Below are 19,790 nucleotides of genomic sequence, written 5' to 3' on the forward strand. Positions count from 1 at the left end.
AATTTCAACAGCCTCAGACCAATACTTTTTGAGTTATGTAAAAAAAACTACAGGGGGGGGTCAAATTGACCCCCCCCCAGCAGGAATAGGGTTAATATAAATGTTCTAGATGCCCAACCTGTTGACTTGGTTTAATAATTGATATCGGAGTGATATTCATCTTTGGACTAAAAACAGTATTGGGTTAAGTGCAGAGCCTGGTAATCAGGGTTTCCATCAAATGAAAACTTAAAAGCTTAACAAAAAGAGAGGAGAGGGGTATTTACCTGACATAGAGTAGAGCAATATCATTGTTCAAATGCTTGGTGCGATTGTACATGAAGAACTCTAAAAATAGTTGATCAAAGAATTTTTTTGGGCCTGTAAAAATCTATTTAATGCAGCTAGTTAAATCGACCCTAATTTTAATTTCTGGTTATGGAGAACTTTATATAAATACGCTTGATCTCAATATCCAATGCAGGCAATTTTAACGTTGAAGGAAAATGCGTGATCCCTCAATTATAGTTACTTCTGCTTTGTATGACCACCGAAGATCTGCATAAGATGAAGAGATCAATGCTTGATCCAACAATTCGCAACACAAATGTTGTGTCTTCAAGTAACACAGCCATAACAACTTTAAGGCCCACAAAAGTCAGTATTTTTAACATTCTTGCTAAAATGAACATTGAATTTATTGTACTTCACTGTGCGCTGTACACTGTACACTGTACACATAGATAAATAAATAAACATAGATAGCTTATGTACGCAAAATCACCAAGAATTGTACAGTCCGCAAACTCATACTTCTAGGAGTCAAAGTGTACTTCAATGATAAGATAGGTGGGTTGGTGTTTTAATGGATTTCAGAATTACTAAACCACTTAGGAGTGAATTTTATATTGAGAATTTCAAATTATTTCACTGAGCAATATATTATATTGACGAGAACTGAAGAAGGACATGAGAAGGACTAAACTAACTTAAATTTCTCTCTACAGAACTCATGTACACCACAAGTACTCAATGACATAGGAACAGTCAATGTTCAGAACCGACCTAGTTAATCTATATAATAGGAATATCTTTAAAACATCTCTGTACATTTATATATTTCAAGATGAAAAATGTCGTCTTATGCGCAATCTATCTTTATCTATGACTGTACACTGTACAGTGTACAGTACCGAACGCAAGACTCGTTACGATACCAAGATTCCTGAAACCCATGGGTTCAGCAGAGTTGGGATATTGCCTTCTTAAAACATATTTTCGAGTTTGATTAAACTCAAGAAAACTCAGTTACTCAAAGTCGTCTATTGGACTAGATTATATGTACCGTAGTGTATTGTACTGTAGATAATACTTTATTTCATACATCACTGTATATTACTGTACTACACTATAATTTACTGTTCTGTACTGTACTGCACTGTACTGCATTGTACAGTTTAACCCAGAACTATCAAGACACTATAAAGCTCTATAAAACTGTTCCCTCATATTTTGTGACTATTTTTTTTTTACAAATACTGAGTTTTAGGTTTAATGATCAAAACCCATTAAAAAATGTGAAGATTTATAAATTCTTTTGGTATTTCTGAAGTTCTGGGTGTACTATATCTGGATGTACAAGTTTCTAAAGTTCTGGGTGTACTATACCTGGATGTACAAGTTTCTAAAGTTCTGGGTGTACTATATCTGGATGTACAAGTTTCTAAAGTTCTGGGTGTACTATACCTGGATGTACAAGTTTCTAAAGTTCTGGGTGTACTATACCTGGATGTACAAGTTTCTTCTTGATTGGATGCTTTGCACCATCTTTAATCTTCACATGCCTGGATGTACAAGTTTCTTCTTGATTGGATGCTTTGCACCATCTTTAATCTTCACATGGCCTAGAATGACCTAAATGTATAATAATCGGTGATTTATTTTTATTTCGTTTTCATTCATTAGTTCCCGTAATACTGTGATTTTTCGGGTCATGTATAGCTATAATTAGGGCTGGGGGCGTTATTCATCTTTTAAATCATTCATTCCGTTCGTTCTGTGAAAGGATGATCGTTTCCCTGGAACGACACCCAGCCCTTAGGGCTGAGCATGTTCCCTCTTTTTTGATATCGTTCGTTCTGTTCGTTCCTGTGAAAGGTCAATCGTTCCCCAGGAACAGCGCCCAGCCCTTAGGGCTGAGCATGTTCCTTCTTTTTCGAAATCGTTCGATTCGTTCGTTCCTGTGAAAGGACAATTATTCCCCAGAAACGACGCCCAGGCTTAGCATGTTCCTTCTTTTTCTAAATCGTTTGTTCCGTTAGTTCCCATGAAAGGACAATCGTTCCCCAGGAACAACGCCAAGCCATTTGGGCTGAGCATGTTCCTTCTTTTTTGAAATCGCTTTGTTCCATTCCTTTCAGTTTTCAAACAAAAAGGACCAACTGTTACCAATGATTTAATCCTCTTTGACAATGACAAGAATTATATATATGATATTTATTAAACTAATCATTTAAACGCGGAAATAAACTATTAAAATGTAATAAATCATACATTACTGTAGGTGAGCCATTTGTTAACTTGTAAGATTAAAATTGTTCAACACTTCATCAATTAAAAACCAAATGAATTTAAATTTGTACAGTCGTCATGGCATATACCAATACAATGAAGACACCTTTCAATTTTAATTTAACCAGTATGGATACACATAAACATAAAAGTTAAGCTGTCAATTAAAAAAGCTTCTCTTTGATTACTTGTAAACTTGTAATTCGAAACAAATCTTGTTAACAATTAAAACTTAAATACAAATTTTGTCTTCATTGTATTGATATAGTCACCTACCACTTTATCATATGTTTACCTCAATAGTTGCGTTGAGGAAAACACAGTGGGCCGCCGTCAATAAAACATTACTGAAAAAATAAAAACTATTATTTAGGAGAATTAGGAAAAAGATATTTCTGCCTTTTTTCTTCGCAAAAAAAAATATGTTTTTGTACTTTAACATGGACATTAAATCATTTAAGTTTATGTTTAACATTTAAGGGGATATTAAATGTAATTTCAAGTCGCACTCTCTGCTGATGTCTGTTTCACAATATTAAGCTTTCAAACATGAACCAGATATCTACATTTTTGTTTTTGAAAATTTATTTATGTTCATTGAAAGGGTTCTTTACAAAAGTGTGTTGTGTTGTAAAATCAGAATGTATGCTATAGTGTACACTATATATAGTACAGTACAATGAGTTCACGGTGTACACTATAGTACAGTATTGTGAGTTCACGATGTACACTATAGTACAGTACTGTGAGTTCACGATGTACACTACAGTACAGTACTGTGAGTTCACACAACACAGCTGAGTGTATGCTATGGTGTACACAACAGTACAGTACGGTGAGTTCACACAACACAGCTGAAGTTTCAAAATCCAGACCATTTTTTGTAAAAATGTCCTAAGCGGTTTATAAAAGTTCTATTGTCCATCCTTGATCAGTCAAAGGTAAGTTCCGATAAAGAAAAGGAGAATTAAAAAAATTATGGGAATTGTCTGTTAATAACGGCAAAAACCATTTTTTTCCTTTAAAAATGCATAAAACTTGAAAAAAAAACTTGTTTCACGAGTTTTGATATTTTTTAAATGTCGTCCGTCATCTCTGTTCACAACCATTAACAAGTTCATAAAATGTTAACAAAGTTGGAAGGCGCCCAACCCTGGTCAAAGGTTTTAAGGATACTGTTGTGGATCGTACACGCTGCTCTAAAACTGGATTTTTTGCTTTTAGACCGTTAAAGACACAAATAAAATTTGTCCTACTCCATTAAACTTAAATTATGGATTTTTTTATATTTTACCTAGATATCACTGATGCACCGCATGTTCCCCCATTTCCATCATTATCAGTGTATTCTATGTACACCATCCTACCAAATCATGTCATTAATAAATTCTATGCAATAAAGGGCCATCACATATATTTTACTATAGAAGGGGATCATTTGTTTAACAAACTGTCCAGAGGCCATGGTAATTGAAGATTACAGTGGTTGACCACATAACGTCCCTTCATTGTGGTCGTATGAATTATCTATCTATTTGATAATAATTTAACGTGTGCTATTGTCCCCCAAAGTACGTCAACAACACGACCACTGTTCATACACAATTGAGGAAAGTACGGGCTCTGGGTTGTCTCACATCATTTGTAATTGTACATCACAGTCTTCTATGGTGATGAAGATTCGGCCTGGTACTTGAAATGATCTGATTTTTATTGAAGCAGAGCGTTGACGGGTATAGGCCTGGGCAGTGGGCAGTTAACATTGGGAGTCATTAATTTGTTATGCCTAGGATTTCCAGGGAAAAATATGTTTTCGCCGAAAATTTCGCATTTTTTCGTATTTCGTAGACTATAGAAAAAGGCTTTATTCACGAAATTTTGCTTTAATCTGTTTTGCGAAAAAATCCGAAATTTTAGCAATAAAATAAAGGCGAAAATTTNGTTTAGGTTAGGATAAAAAGTTTGCGAAATACAAAAGAAAATTTTCGCATTTTTTCGTTCGCTGGAAACCCTAGTTATTAGGCCCAACATGACTTTAAATAAAGAACCTTTTATTAGATGGTATTATCATCTAATAAAAGGTTTTTGGTCTCAAAATAAATAGATAACATATTTTAGATTTCAGAGTTTTAACTTTGCTTTCGCTTGATAAGAGCTCAAGTTACTTGGGTTAATGTCAACTGAACTCTCAGTGTCAAGCAACAAGGACAAATATTGCAATCTCATTGGTTAAGGTTAGGATACATCTGATTAGACACTACTAGATGAACCAATTTCTCTGATTGGTTTAGGTTAGGATACATCTGATTAGACACTACTAGATGAACCAATTTCTCTGATTGGATGAGTTCTTAAACTAAGGATATTAGAATTGTACAGGGTGTCCCACAAAACATGACAATTAAGAGACAACTTTGAAATAAATTTCTGATATAATTTGTCAACTTTTTTTTGAGTTAAAATCAATAATCACCAAATATATATTACAAAATTCTTAATATCTCCGGTAATATTGACACCACAGAAATGGCTACTTTGTGATTTTCAATTGTTCAAAGAATCATGAAGGTAAAAGTAGATTGACGAATGAATGCTTCAAATTATTTCAAATATCAACAACGAGCTTTAAATTGTCTCTCAAATGTCAAGTTAAGTGGGACACCCTGTATCTGCACTCTAAGCAATTTCAAATTTTCATCTTACAAAATTTGTCGGAACACCGGGGGGTCGCCGTAAAAAGATTTTGATCTAAATTGCCGTTCTAGCCTTCAAAATGTACACGGTCCTTTTTCTAAAGATTTTCAAAAAAAAATTTGAAATCGTTTTTTCTTTTAGTTTTTAAAAACCTCAATTCAATCATTGAAAATGTGCANTGTAAAGACGACTTAAAACTCTACCAAATTTGACGATTCAAACTTTAGATTGAATATTCTGCCTTGAATGTGGTCATTAAATGGGTTATTCAATGAGTTTCGTCGCAAAAAGGATATAATAAACACAAAGCGAAAAAACTTTGCTCTAAAATATTGCTATTAATCATCTTTGTGAAATAAAATACGCTTAATTTCTATTGTGATAAATACAGTATGAGACTGTAAAGACGACCCTAGGTTTGATTAAGGCTTCTGTTTTGCCTAAAATCTTTTAATGACTTATTTAAAGATTTGGCAAAGAAAGAAACAAGGATCTTAAATATAAGGAAACACACAGTATAAATTCTCTACATCGTTTCTAAAGTAGGGTTTCCAATCGCAAAAGCGTTGCGAGCAACAATGGGCAACGATGCACAACAGTTGCTTCCTTTCGCGCATTACGGTTGCGCGCAATACAGTAATTTTTGCGCATTGATTCGCAATATCTATTGCGCAAAAAGTTTACATTCCGAATATAAATTTTGCGCTATTGCGTTATTGCGTTATTGCGCATTGGTACAGTTAAATATCCTTCTAAAGTCTTATCCTTCTTGGTTAACCCTGATATATTACATTAAAAAAAAACTTGAAACAAGTTGAAACTAGATCATACCTCTGTATTGTCGGGAATACAATCTTCTTCTTGGGTAGTTTGATTTGGTTCAAGTGCAATAACAAGAAACGTCTAAAGGTTAATAATTCTAGAAATGTTCACAGAAAACATAAAGGCGTCCGTGTACGCATAGAATATCATTGTTTTTTTGATGAAGTCTAAATTGAATAGATTTGAAGTTAAATATGTTCAATACTGAAAATTGTGTAAAAATAATTAATAAGAAAAGATGAAAGTTCACAAAAATCCAGAGAGCTATGAAAATTGTACTAAAAAAAGTCCCTTTAAGTAAAAATTCACCATTTGAAGGAGAATAAAGACGATCAAAAGATTTTGCTTGGCAGACATTCTTTGTTTTACTGAGCTCTAATGGTACATTATGCTTAGCATGATACTTAAATAAAGGATTAAGTATCTTCTACATATTGTGTGTAAGCATAAACTTGCCGGGGGGCTAAAAATTAAAGAATATTTAGATGAAAAAATAATAAAAAAAAAATAAAAAATGAACTTAAATTTAGTAATTTTGACAAATTTTATTGAAAAAAAGGTTTGACAAAAAGGTTTGAAAAAAAGGTTTCTCTTCTTACCATAACTAACTTAATTCACGCTCATTTTACACATATATCAGGACTAAATTGCATCCATTTTTAAGACTTGTTAGAAATTAAAGTGTCGTACTCTTAACAGCTTGGCCTTTTAACTTACTTTGCTAACTCAGTTTTAATATTTCGTAGCTCTATATGTTTTAGAACTATGAATCATTTGTTTTGGCGTTTAAGAAGTTATTGACAAATTTTTATTTGTATTTAAATCCTTAATTATTACTTAGCGACGACAGACTAATTGTCTTATATTTTTATCTATGATTGTGCAACACAAGGGCTTTCCAAAATGTGGTCTACTGTAGGACATGACCTCATTTTGAATATTTCATAATTAGGGGAATATATTAGCTATATTTCCAGTGAAAGCAAACCCACTTAGAATCTCAAAAAAAAGAGGGCCTTCCCGTGGGCCTTCCAAGTTCCCCAATCAAAATTTGAGGCAAATCAGACTAGGCGTTTCTGAGTTATGATTTGACACACAAACACACAGAAAAACAGAGATTAAAACTTCCTAAAGTAGAAGATATAACTGTAGAATAAGTAGTCTGGTTAAAAATACACCTACTAACCAGGTAGTCTGGTTAAAAATACACCGACTAACTGGGTAGTCTGGTTAAAAATACACCAACTAACCGGGTAGTCTGGTTAAAAATACACCTACTACTGGGTAGTCTGGTTAAAATACACCTACTAACCGAGTAGTCTGGTTAAAAATCACTGACTAACCGGGTAGTCTGGTTAAAAATACACCTACTAACCGGGTAGTCTGGTTAAAAATACACCTACTAACCCGGTAGTCTGGTCAAAATACACCTACTAACCAGGTAGTCTGGTTAAAATACACCTACTAACTGGGTAGTCTGATTAAAAATACACATACTAACCAGGTAGTCTGGTTAAAAATACACCTACTAACCAGGTAGTCTGGTAAAAATACACCTACTAACCAGGTAGTCTGGTTAAAATACACCTACTAACTGGGTAGTCTGGTTAAAAATACACCTACTAACCGGGTAGTCTGGTTAAAAATACACCTACTAACCAGGTAGTCTGGTTAAAAATACACCTACTAACCAGGTAGTCTGGTTAAAATACACCTACTAACCAGGTAGTCTGGTTAAAAATACACCTACTAACCAGGTAGTCTGGTTAAAAATACACCTACTAACCGGGTAGTCTGGTTAAAATACACCTACTAACCGGGTAGTCTGGACAAAAATACACATACTAACTGGATAGTCTGGTTAAAAATACACCTACGAGCCCTTTAGTCTGGTTAAAAATACACCTACTAACCAGGTAGTCTGGTTAAAATACACCTACTAACCGGGTAGTCTGGTTAAAAATACACCTACTAACCAGGTAGTCTGGTTAAAAATACACCTACTAACTGGGTAGTCTGGTTAAAAATACACCTACTAACCAGGTAGTCTGGTTAAAATACACCTACTAACCAGGTAGTCTGGTTAAAATACACCTACTAACTGGGTAGTCTGGTTAAAAATACACCTACTAACCAGGTAGTCTGGTTAAAAATACACCTACTAACCAGGTAGTCTGGTTAAAAATACACCTACTAACCGGGTAGTCTGTTTAAAAATACACCTACTAACCAGGTAGTCTGTTTAAAAATACACCTACTAACCAGGTAGTCTGGTTAAAAATACACCTACTAACCAGGTAGTCTGGTTAAAATGCACCTATTAACCGGGTAGTCTGGTTAAAAATACATCTACTAACCAGGTAGTCTGGTTAAAAATACACCTACTAAGAGTAGTTTCGCGGATAATTTTATTTCTTTAAAGCGATTTCAAAAAGTAGAAAAAACAATATTGTAAAAGAGAATGAATTTTTTGTAATAATTTGTATGCTAAATATTACATTTTGATGAAATCTTAATTATTTTTGATATTTCCGTTTAAGTCAACATGTAGAAATTAATTTTAAAAATAATAATTACTACAGGAAGCCTTTGCCACAAACTCTGATTTTCTAATCCCTTTCTTTGTAGACCTCAAACTATAAATTCGTTTAATCAAATAATCTAAGTTTGCAAAGATGTAAGGATTAGACAATTTCTACAAAATTATTATTATCTTTTAATATATTCTTTTTTTTTAACTTAAGATGTTTTTTTAAAGAACTTAAATAAAGAATTATTTAGGATCATATTCATAGTTGAGAAAAGGAATATATACTTTTACATGTTATTTTTCAAGTTTAAAATTCCCTTTGTATACATTTCAGTTTTAGTAGTTTATTTTCTATCATTATTATTCTACCATTATTATTATATCATTATTATTGTATCATTATTATTATATTATATTATTATTATATCATTATGCTCGCCATTTGATAAACATTACAAGGACTACAGCAGTGATTTCAAGTGACCATTAGTTTGGAATGTCACTTGAACACTCAATTTTCAGCTGAAAAAAACAGGATATTTTCTTATTAATCCAAATTAAGTTTATTGTGTACTGTTGTGAATCAGCCATGCCCCAGAAATGAAGGATAATGAAAGTGTTTTTAAATACCCCTAATTTTTCATCTATATCAAATGTGAAATGATCCATGAATCTGAAGCTTAGTACAAATTACCAATTATAATAATGGTTGAAATCAAATCAAATGTTCTTTAATCTCTAGATAATGAAATAGATAATGTTAGACATAAATTAACTCTAAATAATAATAAAGCAAATAAAATCTGAAGTGTTAGATTTCATACATGTTGAAACATGTTTCCTCCAGTGCACCTTCAAGGACCTTAAGAGACCTTCAAGGGCCCTTCAGGAACCTTTAATGACCTTCATAGACCTTCAAGTGCCATTCAGGGACCTTCAGGAACATTTAAAGACCTTCAGGGACCTTCAGAGACCTTCAGGGACCTTCATGGACCTTCATGGACCTTTATGGACCTTCATGGAACTTCATGGACATTCATGGACATTAATGGACATTCATGGACCTTCATGGACCTTCATGGACATTCAAGGACCTTCAGAGACCTTTAGAGACCTGTAGGGACCTCCAGAGACCTTCAGGGACCTGTAGGTATCTCCAGGGACCTTCAGAGGCCGAATTTAATGATTTTGAGTTAGGTCGCTAAACTAGTTGATTCAAATACCTATAAGTAATTATCATTTATAGGCCAGCAAATAGGTTGTCAAGTACAATAGATGGCAACACAGAATGCGTACACTGTCAGTACAGCTGTTTAAACGTCATAAGTGTCAACTCAAAATTTCTGTCTGACAAAACTATAAATAAAAGTGATATTTTTAGACTAAAGTGCTTATCTTAGTGCAATTTTATATGTTCTTTATTTCTGTTCTTACACTTTTTCATTAAACGTTCTATAGACTAAATAACAGGGTTGAAACTGATATTGTGCATAACCCTTTAACATTGTAATTCGAAAGTATAACGTTAAAACATATTTCAGAAATGTTTAATGATATCTTTGGAGAAGTGCTCTGGAAAGGTCTAATCGAGGATAAACCCCAAGATCCAGGGGNAGGAAATTTCTCTTATCCTCTGCAATCCCATCAATAACTGTAAAAGAACCAAGATCTCCATTATCAACCTTTTTGTAAAATTCCAAAGAATAAGGCATCTAAATGTTTTAGTAAACAAACAAGGTCATCACATGATACGAAATTTAAAACAATTTTAATAAATAGTTAAAAATATTTTTGTATTTTTATTATTGTTTTTTGTTGTTGTTGTGTATGATGATATAATGTGTATACTTCAGTCATTGTTTAAACCACAAAAACTTCATCACTTTTAAAACAAGGTAATCCAAATGATTTTTTGTAAAATTCGTATAAAGTATGAGTGTTTCAAAAAGTTAGAAGTCTAAATTTAAAAAAAAAATAGCTGGCTTTAGAAATTGAACAGTAAACCTTTAATAACCCTAGAAATATTTACTTTAATGCTAATTAGAGGGCTGGGGCCTGGACTATGTAAACTATTTAGTTTACATAGATATACAGTGAAAAAAAATTAAGCCACCAAATGACAGTAAAAATACCCGATTTGATTTTGAGTTGTAAATATTTTTTACGTATTCCTACAAAGACGACATTTATCTCCACCGAATCTTGGAAATAATACCAACTAATTAGAGGACATGTCGTCTTTCTTTTTTCATTTGACACATATGACGTTGTGTGCAGTTGGTAGATTTTTCCTGTTGCCATCTATTGTACTTGACAACCTATTTAATAGGCCAGTGAAAAATCTTGTTCATCAATTAAAGTTTGAAAACATTCTGATCGTGCCTAGCTCTATTTTTGAACATCCCTCATGTATATAATATATTATATAACAATGAATTACCACAAGAAAAAGAATAAATATTTCCATTATAAAGGATTTTGATGAATTCAGAAATTATATCAAATATTATATAAACATGACAGCATGTAATAATATTATTTACAACTACTGTACAGGGAAGTTTAAGGGAATTTTACATTACCATGGGTTCCCGTGACCAATTTAGCCTAAATAACATCCAGAGCGCAGCAAGGGATGTTTTATCCAGGGAACCCATGGTGAAGTATAATTTTTAAATTCCAGAAAAGGTTTTTTTGTCTTTTGAGGTGGAAATGCGCAAATTTATTTTCAAAAAATTTGGCACATCTGGTCTTTATTTAACTTAAGGATTTTAAAAATTTATTTTAAATATTAAATTTAAAAAACATCTTTTCTTCATAAATCATTAACATTGCATGTGTGATAGCAATTACCAATTGCAGTATACAAACTTTATTTATAAATCGTCTAAATAATAATAATAATAACTGCTTTAATGTAGGATTTGAGGGGGAAACCTTAAAAATAATCACAACAGTAACCTTAAAAGTTTATAATATCAAGAATGTGAAAGACTTTGTCAGTTTGTTTAATTCTAATAACTTCCTCCATTTTCTCCTGCAGGAGACATGCGCAAATTGCTTTTATCAGGTTTAATAAACGTCCTTGAATATTGAACAAGTTTTGAAAACTCTATTTCTCGTCTTTACGGGAAAAGACATATAATACAATTATTAAAAAAAAGATTAAATGTAGGTTTTGGTTCACAAATTAGGCTTTGCGACTCGAGACATATTATATCTCGTCACTCCAATATAAGGTCAAGAAATGTCGTAATATTTTGTCGAAAAATGATCCAGAATGGCGAACTTGAAAAAGTTAAAATACATGGTTAGCTCTTTGTAAAATTGGATTTAGTCAATTCGATTTTTTACTAATTAATGAAGAAGTTCATGAGGTCACGGGGGCGGATACAGGGGAGAGGGGTACCTTCGCATCCCCCTGACGTACTCAGGGGGGGGGGGCAACGCCCCCTCTGAGATTTTGAGGAACAAAAACAAGTAAGTTAATCAATTTAGGATTTTAGAAACAGGTAAGTTAATCAATTTAGGATTTTAGGAACAAGGTCAAAAAAGAAAGAGCTAGGTCAAATATAGGAACAATAGTCAATAAAGTAACAAAAAAGGTGAGTTAGGAACAAAAAAGGAAGCACTACATAAGTAACATAAAAAGAGGAAGAAAATAACGATAAAATGTGACTTATAACAGGAACATTGATATGGAACTAGCTCGGAACAAGCTAAAAATAACTAGGAATTTCACGCATGCACTAGAACATAAGAACAATATATGAAATACATAATCTAAGGAACAATAAAAAGATATTGTCAGGAAATAGGAACAAAACTAAAGGATTTCGGACAGAGATTTAGGATCTAATGACACTAGGGAACCAGGAATTAGGAACAAAAATTAAAGAACTAGGAACGTAATTCGTAAAATATGAATTATTGATCAATATGGTACAAAAAAGGAAAAATTCTCTAAATTAGATTTTTAACGGGAAAAATAGTTACGACCCAGTGCGGTAGGTAGTAGCTAGGCAACGCTAAGCTCTTAAGCTCGTAAAATCTCCGTTTGCACCAACCTCTTTTTGATATCAAGTACTCATCCTCAAGTACAACATCCTCAATCAACAGCCTCAAGTAAAACATCTTCAAGTACAACATCCTCAATCAACAGCCTCAAGTAAAACATCTTCAAGTACAACATCCTCAAGTACATCATCCTCAAGAACAACATCCCCAAGTACAACAGACTCAAGTACGACATTCTCACGTACAACATCCTCAAGTACAATATCTTCAAGTACAACATCCTCAAATACATCATCCTCAAGTACAACATCCTCAAGTACATCATCCTCAAGTACAACATTCTCAAGTACAACAAAATCAAGTACGACATCCTCAAGTACAATATCCTCAAGTAAGAAAACCTCAAGTACAACATCCTCAAGTACAACATCTTCAAGTACAACATCCTCAAGTACAACATCCTCAAGTACAACATCCCCAAGTAAAACATTTTCAAGTACAAGATCTTTAAGTACAACATCCTCAAGTACAACATCCTCATGTACGACATCCTCAATTACAACATCCTCAAGTACAACATCTTCAAGTACAACATCCTCAAGTACAACAGACTCAAATACAACATCCTCAAGTACAACATCTTCAAGTACAAAAGTGGAATTTAAATAAATCAAAATAAAATTACCCTATGTCACCCCTGGTGTACCCACAGGTTCCATACAAAAATGGTCAATTTGGTCTAGCCATTAGGCAAGCTATAGTTATATATACATATATATGAGTAAAGAGCTTTATTATATAGATTCATAAAAACGAGTTGAAGTAAATTTCATTTTTTTGAAAAAGTGCTAATCACTCTGGACTCAGAAAAATCTTTGAGCAATGGCCTTAGCTGTGTTCCTTACCCTAAAAATATGGGAGCTTTATGAGTATTTTAATAAGGCGAAAAGTCTGTTTAAGATCGTGAGTAAGTATGATGTCATCTATCTATAGAAATATTAACAAAATCTGTTTATTTTAAACAGCTAGCTAGTTATATCCAGTTATTCTTTAAAGCAATGCAATTTTTGAAGATTAGAATAAAAAGTAAAAATTCAATTTAATTTAGTATTTCCTTTCAAACACATTGTCAATTGAGAGAGGCCCCTATGAGGCCTACGTGTACGTGTACATACTAATGACTAATTAACAAGTGGGGCCTGTGTGTAAAAAGTATTTAAAGTTATAAACTTTTAATAATTTTTCATTCAATTCCGAACATTCAGAGATGAATACTTTACTTTGGACATTGGTGGGCTCAGGTAACTTACTGTTATTCAAGATTTTATCTATTTCTCTCATTTGCTGAGTATTAAATCAAACTCTTCGGTATTATCCAATTTTTTCACTATCTCTCTCATTTGCTGAGTATTAAATCAAACTCTTCAGTATAATCCAATTTTTTCACCAACTAATCGCCCAGTATGGGGGGGGGGGGAAATAACGAAAGAACTGCCAAAAATAATTGAAATTGAAAAAATTAAAACGACCAAAATTATAACCAACCAGAAATAAAACCATTTTCGACAACTTTTTTAGCAAAGAATATTTTTTTGATTTAAATAAACTTGAGAAGTAATTTCTAATGACTCTCCATTTCTTTAAGCTTTTATAATTGATTAAGTATGAATGAGGTTTTTTTTCTACCTGAAATTTGATTACTTTCACTTGTGAATTCTGAAGATCTTTTGTAAAAAAATAATGTTATATCTTCGTTTGAAAAAATGTATCATATTTGTTTATTTGTTATATTGTTTTGTGTAAAACTTTTTTCGGATTCATTTGAGACATATTAAACTTTTTAAAGATCTGTAAATCCTAAGTTTGAGCGCAAATTTGACGTTCAAAACTCCTACTTTGGCGTTTGATACGTTTTCAGAATTAGTTTTTTTAAAATTATTAAATAATGACGACGAAAAATAAAGTAAATTATACAGTAATCTAATTAGATGGTTAGGAACATATTTCTCAAAAGAAATTTGTCTCAATAAATCAGTGCTAAGATCCATTATTTCGTTTTCATCATTTTATTGATTTTCTTATTTTCTATGAATTTGTTCGCAGATTTCTTCAAATTCTTCAAATGTCGTCTTTTCAATAATAATTCCAGAAAATCTGCGAAAATCTTTGTGAATAATGAGAAACCAGAATAATGAGAAAATAGAAGCTAATAGTTGAACAAGATTACCTATTTTCGAAGATAAGATTAATTTTCATTTTCTCAACATGTTCCTATACATGACGTCTGTAGTTTATTGTAGAACTTTTTTACATTTTATGTCGTTGTTATTCAATAATTTAAAAAAACTAATTCTGAAAACGTATCCACCCCCAAAGTAGGAGTTTTGAACGTCGAATTTGCGCTCAAACTCAGGATTTACAGATCTTTAAAAAGTTTAATATGTCTCAAATGAATCCGAAAGAAGTTTTCCACAACACTGCATACTCAGTTCAACTACCTTATATAGCCGGTCACTCCCTTTAAAGAGTTGCTTCTAAAGATAAGACATTAAAGACAAACTAAAATTAATTCTATATTTGTATTTAGCTCTGTGTATTGTTTACACTGAGGGAGCCTGTGAAGACGAATGTAAGGTAGAAATTTTATCCATCACAGTCCAAAACTAAGAAAAGTTACAGTTAAAGGAACTTTAAATGTAATTTCAAGAAACTTTTGAAAACCTTGTTTGAGAAAGAATATTCCAGATTCCAAGAAGAGTCATCAGTATTGAGTTCATACAGTACAGTAGCGTCCAATTCTACAGCTCTGTACACAACATTTAATAGATATAAACACTGAGATCTCAGTCATCAAAGATCAGTCAAAAGTTTAAAGGGTACCGTACAGCTCGTAACTTAAATTTAACAGTCTCTATATATCAAATATTTAACTCAGGGAAACCGACGAGCTAAATAATTAAGTTTGTAAAATTCATGCAGTTTCTTATTATTTTTATCAATTATCCATGATTCTCTGGAAAATTAAAGGGATCCTTCTCTTATTTGGGTAATATCAGGTTAAAATACAATGAAAAATGAATTGGGTTTCTAGTTTACCCTGATGCCAGGAATGCCCCTTAAAATCACGATGTCCAGGCATGCCTCTTAAAAGTACAAAGACCGGACTAGCCTATTCAAAAATTAGGATGACTGGGCATGCCTGTAAAATTTACAATGGATATTCCTCTGAAAGTCCATCGACCCAGCATGCCTCTTAAAAGTACAATGACGGGGCATGCCTTTTAAATTACAATGCCCGGACATGCTTTTTTAAAATACAATGACCAGGCATGCCAATTAAAATTATGAAGACCGGGCATGCCAATTAAAATTACGATGACTGGGCATGCCAATTAAAATTACAATGACCAGGCATGCCAATTAAAATTACAATGACCGGGCATGCCAATTAAAATTACAATGACCGGGCATGCCAATTAAAATTACAATGACCAGGCATGCCAATAAAAATTAAAATGACCTGGCATCCCTCTTAAAATTACGATGACCGTTCCATACCTTGTTTTCTACTTCTAGTTGAAAGATGGAATGTGTTCCTGGAGTCAGCCTGGGCTGGACTACCAGGCTATTGGGAACTGTAGCGAGGGTGTGCTGGGAGTAGGAACTTACTGTGAGTGTGGAACCTGCTGGAAACCAGTCTCGGCCGATGTCCCGTGTTGTAAGAAATGCGAGGTGATACTTTAAAATTTTCAGANATTCAGGTTCTATTGCTTAAATCAGACATGTCCCTCCATAAATATTAATTTATTTAGGTTCTATTGCTTAAATCAGACATCTCCCTCCATAAATATTAATTTATTTAGGTTCTATTGCTTAAATCAGACATCTCCCTCCATAAATATTAATTTATTCAGGTTCTATTGCTTAAATCACTGAAATTATAATATTAATTATAATCTGATGATAAGTGATAATAATTAATAATAATAATTTGTAAACTTTGTAAAATTATTAAGATAATATATACCACACACACATTAAAAATATTTCAAAATATGAGTTATTTGTATCAAATAGTTTAATCAATTCAGTTTTTATCAGAATATTTGGTGAGATAAATAAGCGCTGTAGTATTTACAGCAAAGCGAAATGTTTTTGAAAAAGGGAATAATTTTTTCCCCCCAGTTTGGTTTTCAAAAACTAGATCCCAAATCAGGCCTGCAGGCCAAAAATCAGAGAGCACTTTAGTGATAAAGTCGGAAGGCTTCATCGGTCTATTGGAGGGGGAAAATGCGGAAATGGGAGAGGGAATGGTATAAGGAAAGGGGGAAATGCATTCTTTAGTCCAGTATTGAGTTTCCTGCCCTAAAGTAGATGACTTTTGACTTCCAACATAGACCTAACACAAAGTTTTGAAAAATGTCCGAAAAATGCAGGGAAAATTTACTTTTCTCCCATTAAGGTTTTTACTTCAAAAACTAGATAACAATTCAGACTTCTGCATGCAAAAAATCAGACAGAAATCTCTTAAAACCCTTTGTATATAAATTTAAATAAATTTAAAATACTAGGCTTTTGGGGCGCTTCGCGCCCATCTTCTATTTAAATTTTGAACATGTTCTTTTTGTTTACATTTTAAAACAAAGAAGAAAAAATTTTTGCGGATTTTCAAGAATTTAATTTTTTTTACAAAATTAGAAACCTTTTAAACACATTTATTTTTTATTTTTATCATTCATAAACCTTCCCTGTGGTCACGTGATGTCCCACAAAAAATTTGGGCCCGATCGGTTCAGCCGTTTTGACGTTTATTGGATACAAACAAACAGACAGACAAGCCAAATTTATATATAGATATGGAAATTTTTCATCAATTATAATTTGTGCAGGGGGAAGGAGGAGTGTGCTCTGAAAAGCAACCTTCTCCTGAATACCAGATGAATGAATACCAATGTATTGGAACATTCCAAGGAGCCCCGACCTACTGTGGTTACTGCTGGAAAGTACCTGAACTTGGACTTCCTTGCACGTAAGAATATATATTTATTAACTCTAATTCTATGGGATGTTTTCTTTGCATTTTAAAAGATAAAAATATTTTTTGATAATCTAATAGAGGCTGAAAGGGTATCGTTGTGAATCAGGCAAATGGGCATCCCTCTCTGTAAAGGAAAAATAAAAGGGAGTATACGCTGAAAAGCATTTTAGGAGTTGATAGAGACCTATATATTTTTTTTAATGGCTTTCACTTTTTCAACATAAAAGTTGTTAAATAATTTTGCAAAATTTTTTTTTTGAATGCATATGGTAGGGTGAAGGATGGTCAAACGGCAGGTCGGTGTAATTTAGTTCGGCATACTTCGCGGACTTTTTTAAATAATCCATTACACCCATTGAAGTTAGAGGTCTAATTTTTTTAATGAGTAGGCCTTGAAAAGTTGGACTATGGGACATGTATCACACTCCCCTATCTCAACTCTAAGGGCAAAATCATAATCACTAGTTAATATTAACTAGTGATACTTAACTATATGAAAAATTATAATTCAACATGATTTTCAAATTCATTTGAGTTTGAAAGTCTAATAAAATTAATTCTTCAGGAATTGTATAGATTTGTATTATCAGTGTTAAATGTAAAATTCAATGGATATCCAGAAGATATCCAAATTACTGAACTGTGAAGGTCCAATTATTTTGTAGGCCCTCACTTGACCCCAAGGGAGGGTTAATATTCGGTTTATAAATAATAAGAAAATTGACCAATAAAAAAAGTAATAGAAAGGAAGCGGAGAATGAGCATGGTCATTTTTCCTTTTTTTCTTTAATACTTTTTTACTTTATATTTTATATTTTTATACTTTATAGTCTGTAGTTTAAAGAGCTACCTAGCATTTAATTTATTCTATACAGGAAATTTGTGTGTGCAGAGGGAAAAGGAGTCTGTTCTACAGAAAGACCTGGGGGTTTTATACCATGGACAGGTACAGGCCCTGAACCTCCTCCAGCACCTGAATATACAGAGTACGGGTTTTGTGACACATTCACCAAGGACTGCATTTGCTGGGTTCATTACACTTTTTATGAATGAGAGTAGCTACCTGCTACTCCCTATTGGAACTAATATTATAAAAAAGATATTTTTCTAACTTTTTTTCAAATTATTTTGTGTTTCATTGGCTAAATAAATGATAATTCTACAATCAATGTAGATAAGTGTTATAAACAAAACGTAAAACTGCAAAAACAAAACTGTTAAATTTACTCGCACTAATCCATGCTATTGCATATGGGCCTCGACAACCGGTTTTTTTAACAGTAATAACCAGATATTCTGAATTAGAAAGACTACTTTACAGCAATACTTAAGTGAATATGATGTTGTTACAAAGCAAATAATTTTACTAGACTCCTTGCAGCTAAACCCTAAATAAGCCATCCATTGATAGAATTCATCAAATGTCGTCTTCTGCACTTTTCTGATAATGAATGTTGCAGATATTTAGTTTTATAATTAAATGATTATATGTAACTCTTTAAAACTGAATTCCCGCAAATACTGAGATTTACGTAAAATATTATTAAGGACTGTAAAACTTTTAACATTCATCTGTTTAAACTACAGAAGTCTCCAGAATGAATGGGAAAATTAAAGCAATCTAAACTCGAAGTACAAAATTTTCTTGTAAAACTCTTGTTGTATTTCTATTTATTTTAGGGACCACTGTATTAACATTTTTACACGCATCTAGTTTGTTGTTACGAGGATACGTCAAACAAAGACTGCATGTAGAATTGAAATCTGACAGTTTTCAATCATGACTCCTCTCATTTAAGATACAGGAAAGTTGAGAGATGACTTGAATATCGTCTTTGATCATAGAAATAAAATAACTCAAATCTCCGGTAATGAAAGCACATTCTAAAATGCAAAGGCTAAGGCAATTTTGTGATTATTGATTCAAGAATTCTACTTCTAAAATTGGTTTTTGATTGCGGCAAATTATTTTTAAAATCAAAGACGACCTTAAAGTCGTCTTTTAACTGTCGTGTAACTTTGCATTTCTCTTACTTATGCATTTAATTAAAACAAGAGGAGCAACTATAATTTGACTAAATCTACAGGGTGTCCCAATACTCAGAACCTTAGTTGCAGGGTGTCAAAAATATTTTTATC

At 32.7% G+C, this 19,790-nt stretch overlaps 2 protein-coding genes across 2 annotated transcripts; one reads left to right on the forward strand and one right to left on the reverse strand.

Moving 5' to 3' along the window:
• Positions 1–78: 78 nt before the first annotated feature.
• Positions 79–3,933, reverse strand: LOC111710674 (serine protease SP24D). The gene is made up of 5 exons (XM_023484797.1): positions 3,845–3,933; positions 2,846–2,897; positions 1,824–1,893; positions 267–327; positions 79–167 (listed from the first exon to the last, which is right to left on the reverse strand). Exons 1-5 carry the CDS (start codon positions 3,910–3,912, stop codon positions 92–94), a joined length of 327 nt encoding a protein of 108 aa, XP_023340565.1. The 5' UTR covers positions 3,913–3,933; the 3' UTR covers positions 79–91.
• Positions 3,934–13,824: 9,891 nt separating this feature from the next.
• LOC111710663 (uncharacterized) lies at positions 13,825–18,820 on the forward strand. Its single transcript, XM_023484786.1, has 5 exons — positions 13,825–13,914; positions 15,201–15,247; positions 16,190–16,345; positions 17,503–17,642; positions 18,527–18,820. The coding sequence occupies exons 1-5, from the start codon at positions 13,881–13,883 to the stop codon at positions 18,702–18,704; spliced, it is 555 nt and encodes a 184-aa protein (XP_023340554.1). The 5' UTR covers positions 13,825–13,880; the 3' UTR covers positions 18,705–18,820.
• The last annotated feature ends 970 nt before the right edge of the window (positions 18,821–19,790 follow it).

This window comes from Eurytemora carolleeae, unplaced genomic scaffold, assembly GCF_000591075.1.
Source record: "Eurytemora carolleeae unplaced genomic scaffold, Eaff_2.0 scaffold949, whole genome shotgun sequence".
Classification (NCBI taxonomy): Eukaryota; Metazoa; Arthropoda; class Copepoda; order Calanoida; family Temoridae; genus Eurytemora; species Eurytemora carolleeae.